Here is a 7,069-nt window from a genome sequence, read left to right on the forward strand (position 1 = left end):
CAATCCAAAAGCTCCAATATTGACAATCATGACTAAAAAACAACAATGAGGATGAGTAGTTTTGTCACTCCTGTGATAAAACATGTAAGGAGTTTTAATGGGCCTTTTGAATAAGTAAAAAGGTAGATCGATCAAATGGCATAAAGGTAGCAAAAATCTACCAGTGCTGTGATTTTACAGGAGTGAATAAGTGTAGGTTCTGACTAGGTTACAATGCAAGTGCCTAAGCTTTTATTTGTATTTTTTTAACAGACTCCTTTTCTCCCCCTGAGACCCAAAAACAAGCATATAGTCAAATTATAGACAAACCAAACATTAAATTGTCATCACCAACACTACCACAAAAATATCCAAACAATATGCATTTTTCAGCTTTGGCACAGGCTGCTGATAAGTGTAAATTTTGCTGGGTTTGTCTTTTTGCTCTTGTACTGATATTGGCATGTCTTTCTGTCCGTCCGTCTGTCTGTCTGTCTGTCTACCCACCCATTGAACCTGAGCTTTTCCCATTGAACCCTAATACGCTATAGATGCCTATGAATCAACGATATACTGTACATATGGACACAATCATGAGTTTTCTCTCCATATAAACAGTGCTAATACAAACACACACATTAAAACATGTCCTCTGCAAAAAGTCCAAGACATTTTGGCATTTGTCTTTTTTTTTTAATGGCTTCTGGCTTTATTCAAAAATTGGTAAATATACAACGGGCCTTGTGCTCTTGGTCATAGAGTCCTATTGGCAAAGCCCTTGCTCAGTATTAGCCATACTGGGATGCTTGTACACAGCCTCTGTAAATATAGGCATAGCACCAAGCACCAACAATAAAGCAAATGTTTTGTCTTTCGCTGCCACTGTTTTCATGGGGTTTGAGACTGACATCTGAAGTGAGTCCAACAGACCTGCTGGTGAACTGCGCAATAACCCGTTCTACCAACCTGTCCATCTCGTGCCACATCTCAAATGCAGAATGCACAATTGGCTGAGGGACTGCAAACGGGCCACCTAGTCTTTGAAATGGCCATAATGAATGATTGGCTGGCTTGTGTAACCGGGACAGTAACAGATGATACTGTCAGTCTGTGTTTTTGAGTGGAATGGTGGAGGGAGGTGCTTCCTCTGAGAAAGCTGAGAAGTTAAATGCAGAGAATGAAGGGAAGGAAGGATGGATGAGTAGTCAGATGGACGTTCAGCCTGAATATGTCCCGCAGCTTCTCCTTCGTCTGTCTCTCCACCTCAGGGCCCGTTCTCGTTGTAGTGGAGGGAGATGGGCCGGTCGCGCTGCACGGTGGGCATATAGGGCCAGTTGTAGCTGGAGCCCGAGAGCAGCATGTCGCGAAGCAGCGTCTCGATGGGTGTTTTGCCTACCAGGCGAACGAAAAACAGCTGCTCGATGACCGGAGACGAGACGATGCGCAGGGAGGGCAGTCGGAGGAGGAGACGTCCAAAACGGTTTGGCTGACTGGGGTACTGGTTCCTTACATACTCTTCCAGGGCACATTGGGACTTCTCCTGGATGCTCTCCACGTGGGCAACATCTGACAGTCCCATAGCATCTAGAAGGAAGGAAGAGAACATAAAGATTTATGGTTTATCAGTGGACCAAGAACAAAATATGAGCAAAAAGTAGTCTCTGCATGAAATTGATGGAGATGGAGATGCATTTGAGTTAAATGAATAAAGTGGATCTCTATTACAGTTTAACAAAGTTTTTAACAGCTGAAATGCACAGATGCTGACCCGCTCAAGTGCAGTTTTATATGATGGGTAGGGGTGGCTAGTTACCACAAATCCCATTTGGATCAATTTATGTAGTTACTCCTTTTTTTTATCTTACAGGGAGAAAAACGAGAGGGATTGTGTCATAAAAATACTCTACTTTAGCATGTAACAAGAGATAAATGAACAATTAACACAGAGACACAGGATTAGAACTTGGATTTTACAAACCCTGGGAAAAGTTCCCATGAAAACATAAGTTAGAGAAGTCATAGCGTGTGGTCATAAAATCTGATATATTAATCTTTCCGTTGAGGTCTTGTGAAGTGCCATAGACACAGAAGGGGTTGTGTTCCTCTATGCATCCACTGCATGGAACAAATGACAAACTGTTATGTCTGACGTTTATCTTTTTTATCTGGTTGATATTGTGTAGTCTGATAACTGAAACTTTAATTTCGCAAGAATTTAACCTAAAAATTCAATATTCTACTTTGATACTTTGCAGACTCAGAGTGGGTGGCTCAGTGTGAAGTCTTGAACTGATACTGTACATGCACTTTAAATCTCATCTAGTTGATTAAAAGAAATAAATGAGAAAGATGACACAGAAGGATAATAAAGTATTTTTTTCCTTTCAAATTCCTCAAACCTGAGAAATCTTGCTCAAACTTGAGGAAATAGAGGTTGTCACAGCAGAGATACGTATCTGCTACACCCCTGTGGTCTGTGTTCACAGCACACTACACCGTTCCCGTTCCCCGCAGCTGGAGGTCATGTTCTGCCTCCCGCCTCCTCACACCTTCCCTCCTGCCGGCCCCTGCTTTGGCAAGAGTCTCGCACAACCGAGAGAGTGTGTAACACTGTGAGGGATACTTTTCGCACCCTCTGTGTGCAGGGGAGAGCGCAGGGGATTTAGCAAAGGAGGTCAGGGATGTGTGAACTCAAAACAAAGACACATTTTACTGTACTCCGCCACATACTGTACATTCAGTGGGAGAGCTCTCTGACTCTGCCCCCTGAATGAACCCTAATTTGAAAGACAGGTTTTCGATGAGGGCAATTTCTTCTCAAGCCTGGTCTTTAGTCTAAAAGCGCTGGCCCGTAGGTTTTAACCTGTCACCTTGCATCGTATGTCCCCTTTGTCATCTCACACTTTGATCTGTCCCCTGTGTAAACCCTGCCCTACAGTTCAGGAAACAAACATTTTTTATTTACCTCTATATTTTAATTGAGTGTGTCAACCCTCTACCCAACCCCAGCGGCAACTATTCTCATCATTCTGAGTGAATAATTGCTCCCACTTCAGCTGTATTTCTGTCCACTCGGGGGGCAGATGGACTGTTTTTTTGTCGGGCGCCATTTTGGGTCCTGCGTGACAAGGCAGTCACTGGCTGTTTGGGATTAGCAAAGCTGTCTATGTGACTGAGACCACTTCGCGTGCCGAAGCGACAGCTCTGTGGGCGCCCTTCCACGCCAAGCGTCGTGTTCTTTTGTCTGATCCTTGGGCACACACCGGGTCAGTGGGGGCGAGGGATCAGGGTGGCAGGACTGAGATGCCCGTTCTCTGATGTGGCTTGATGGGACTGGGCTTCACAGAGGGAGTGGAGGGAGGGGACTCAGAGGGAGGTGAGAGACGATTGGTGTTTGTCTGAGCCTGTTAGCTCAACCTACCAGGTCTGCAGGAGTCAGGTTTATTAACGGGTCTATCTAGTGTGTGTGTGTGTGTGTGTGTGCATTCTGTCTGTCTCCATTAAATTCAAATTTCTGCATTACTATCTGCACGTTTCACTAAATATATAGTCTTCTTTTGGCAAGACGTGCAATTTTTGTGTGTATACATGTGGGTACATCTGCCCGCACACAGGGAAGTCACATGGGATGCTCAGGGCTACAGGGGTTATGTAGGTCACGGCCGGGGCTGTGGCGAATCCTTCGTCTCACTGGATCCCACCATACATAATTCAACTCCCATGGTGGGGGCAGGGGTCCCGGGGCCTGGGCAGGGCTTGGGGTTGGGTTTGGGGAGCATAGGGAGGAGGGGTAGATGACTGGTTTCAATAATAGATGGGATCATGAAGGAGAGATGGCTGATGAAAGCAAGGAAGAGAAGGGAGAAGTGGATTCACAGCCACCCACATACATGGAGGAGAGATGATAGGTACATGCAGAATGAATCTGACAAGCCATGCAAGGGAGAAAAAAGGGGAAATGCAATGAAAAAAAACACAGATAGGAGACATCTCGGTGTTGGCTTCTTCACCATCCGTTTCCCCCTGGGTCACAAAGCATGATCTCTCAGTGAAGTATCCCAGATGTGACAGTATTTTGGCTGGCACTGGAGCCCAGTGACTGTTGGGATAAACCTCAACAGGGTTTGTATATAAGCAGTATCAAAACAATACCTATCTCATGGGTTTCCTCAAGATGTCAAACCATTATATTTTCATTTAATCTCATTTGCTTCTCAGTGGGGAGTGTCACATGGTGTGGGTTTTCATCTCAAGTCCTGTTTGTTTTTTTTAAGAGCTATGGATGCAAACAGCCATTAAAAGACAAAGCTATGCTAGCATAAAGACAATTTCTTTGTCTAAGTCCTACTAACTATACTCTACTAAGCCACGGGAGGGGTTTAATTCAGATAAGACATTACCACTATCATCAAAATAAGATATAAGATTACAGGTAATGTTAACTAAATATCACAAGGAAGCAATTTTAGCAGATCATAGCTGCTAGCGTGATTTTTTGATAAGATGTATACACATATGAATTGGTGGGTTCAGATAACATGTATCTATACAATAACAATGTACTACATGGGCAGAAATTGAATTACAGCAAGGGAGCACTGAAAGATAAATAGAAAGGTAAAAGCTTCAAGTAAAAGCTTACGGTTAACTCCATCACAGAAGTGATTTAAGTGAGGTACAAGCAGCTTCTCACGGGGTCAATAGTGGCCTTTTACAGTATGAGGGAGCGATCCAATTACAGTCAAATTCAGGGAGGGCAGAGACCATGACTGACTAGTGGGAGGACTGTAGCAGCAGCATTTACATATGGAGCCAATGAGACAATATCTGCTGCAGCATTAGAGGTCAAGTCTCGGTCAGGCTCAGCGGGGGTGAAAAGGTTGTGGGTTAAGTACAGTTGAAGTTGAGTTCATGTGTCTGTGAGCTTTAACTGGATTGCAACACGGCAGAGGAAAGAAATGTTTCTTGGCACTAAGACTCTCTGAGTAACTTCTTATTCTTCTGTGTCAACCAGTAATGGTCAAACTTTAAAGGAATTTGATTTTCTTGGTGTGTTTGTAAGACCCTACATAACAAAATAAATGCTTGCAGGACTTTCGTGCACATTACTTAGTAAACAATAATCCTGCTAATTAGCTCCATTTTGAAACTGAATACAAAACATTGCTGGCTTCATCTGTGTGTTGAATGACTTTTTGTCATTTAGACATAGGTGTCCATTATGTAAATGTTCATTATATTTTCTCACAGCCTACCCCACTGGATTTTAAAACTTTTTTTGGCATTGAAACTTAACGGCCGCTGTCAGTGTGAGAGATGCTTGCTTTCTCTTTTCACAGTGGATCCCCTAAAATATTTTACTCATGAATTTTATGAGTTAATTTATGTGTTGTTTTCTGGCTTACTAAAGCTTTTTTTGTGCAAAGGAGATGATGATTTAGAGATACATTTATTACAGTACTATTAATAAGGCAGAACAAGACATGCATTTAATGTAAAGAAAATCAGCCTGTGCTGCTGCCTTTGCCTTAATCTGATGGCATTCAGCATTCACTCGAGACCAACATGTTAAATTACCATCAGATTTATGTGACAAGGTGCATGTCTGAAAGGGGCTTCTGTTACACATTAAAACACTGAATCTAAATTAGTTGTTTTTAGTGTAAATTAGCTTTGAGCCCAAATATATTTTCTCAAGATTGTATTAACAGCAAGTATTTTCATGTGTCTTAGCAACAGCAACACCGTTGCACGATGCAACAACAATATAAGACAATAAAATTGCCTTTTAAGTTCTTAATTATATATTTTCAATAAGCATTTATCTACATGTATTATGTATTATTGAATTCAATTGTAGTAGGGATACTACAGATGTTATGACCCGCAAGAGTTTATGATGGCTATGTTTAAAATAACCCTTCCATTGACCATTTCTCTAACTCAGGTTAAGCTGTTTACATGTACTTTGAGACTCTGCGTGACTGTCCTCATTAACATGAATAAACCAATTAGCAGAATGTTCCTGTGCCAACGGAAGTCAGCTCACTCGCCTACTAATTAAAGTAAAGTTCCTCACAGGAGAAAGGTGGTGTTGACCAAAATCTACCCATGATCCTCTGTGGTTTGAGAAAAGATCAAGTGAAAGGACTGTTTCCTTTTGCAAATCAACCTGAGTTAGTCTCAACAAATTACTGACATTAGCTGATATGATAATTTTACTCTTGACTGTTACAACTGTCTTTTTATGTTTTTTGTAACTACCTTTTATCCCAATACATCAAGTCATTTGTTTTCTTAGAGAGGTAGGGTTGGGTTAGGAACCACTGCCAGTGAGGGACTTTAAAGCGTATTATGATTATGTGATTTTAGGTTGTGATATTACTGTAAACATGGACTTGGCTTATCAAACCAAATTATCTAGCATGCAATCTGTAAATGTGTCAATGAGCTATAGAATCCATAAGTATAAGGTATGAGTAGACCTGCATCAAAGTCCCATCGAGTGATACCAAAGATTTTACATTTTTAGGTCATTAATAATTTTTTAACTTAACTTACTCTGGAGCCATCCACCACTAGTTAAGTCCTGCTTCAACATCCTTTTCAATGATTAACATATTGTTATAGACCCAAGCTCCTTCACCACTGACATTTCATGGGGTTTTCCTGTGACTCTCTGCTGTTTGTATGATGCATGTGCTTCATTCAAACTCACCGGAAGTAAAGAGCACGATGGACTTGAGACAGGAATATTCAGCCGTGTCGACCTGCAGGGCCTTCAGCTTCTCCACCTGCTCTTGGAAGACGCGGATGTGGTCCATGAAGGCCACCACCCGTTCTGCCGACATGGGCGATGCATGCAGGCCTGCTGCTGCCAACAGAGGGGCCACATGAAGCGGCATGGAGCACTGGGCGGCGTTGAGGACGAAGAGCTCGCTCCATGACATGCGTAACAGCGCCACCTAGGACACAGGTAGTATAGAGTGGTTATTATTGGAAGGAAATTATAAAACATCAGATTCGATTTAAATCTATAGTGGTCAAAGATCTGGATTTGAAATTAGTAATATATACATATATATATATA

The 7,069-nt window shown here is 42.1% G+C and overlaps 1 protein-coding gene across 1 annotated transcript in view; it reads right to left on the minus strand.

Moving 5' to 3' along the window:
- Positions 1–6: 6 nt before the first annotated feature.
- The window catches only part of nr2f5 (nuclear receptor subfamily 2, group F, member 5), a 20,658-nt gene continuing 13,595 nt past the window's right edge, over positions 7–7,069 (minus strand). Inside the window, exons 3-4 of the mRNA XM_035672556.1 lie at positions 6,698–6,944; positions 7–1,563 (exon numbers count right to left, since the gene is read on the minus strand). Coding sequence (XP_035528449.1) covers positions 1,244–1,563; positions 6,698–6,944 — 567 coding nt within the window. The 3' untranslated portion in view covers positions 7–1,243. The remainder of the gene's footprint in view (positions 1,564–6,697; positions 6,945–7,069) is intronic.

This window comes from Morone saxatilis, unplaced genomic scaffold (genome assembly GCF_004916995.1).
Source record: "Morone saxatilis isolate NCDOM2014 unplaced genomic scaffold, NCSU_SB_2.0 Contig24, whole genome shotgun sequence".
Taxonomy (NCBI): Eukaryota; Metazoa; Chordata; class Actinopteri; family Moronidae; genus Morone; species Morone saxatilis.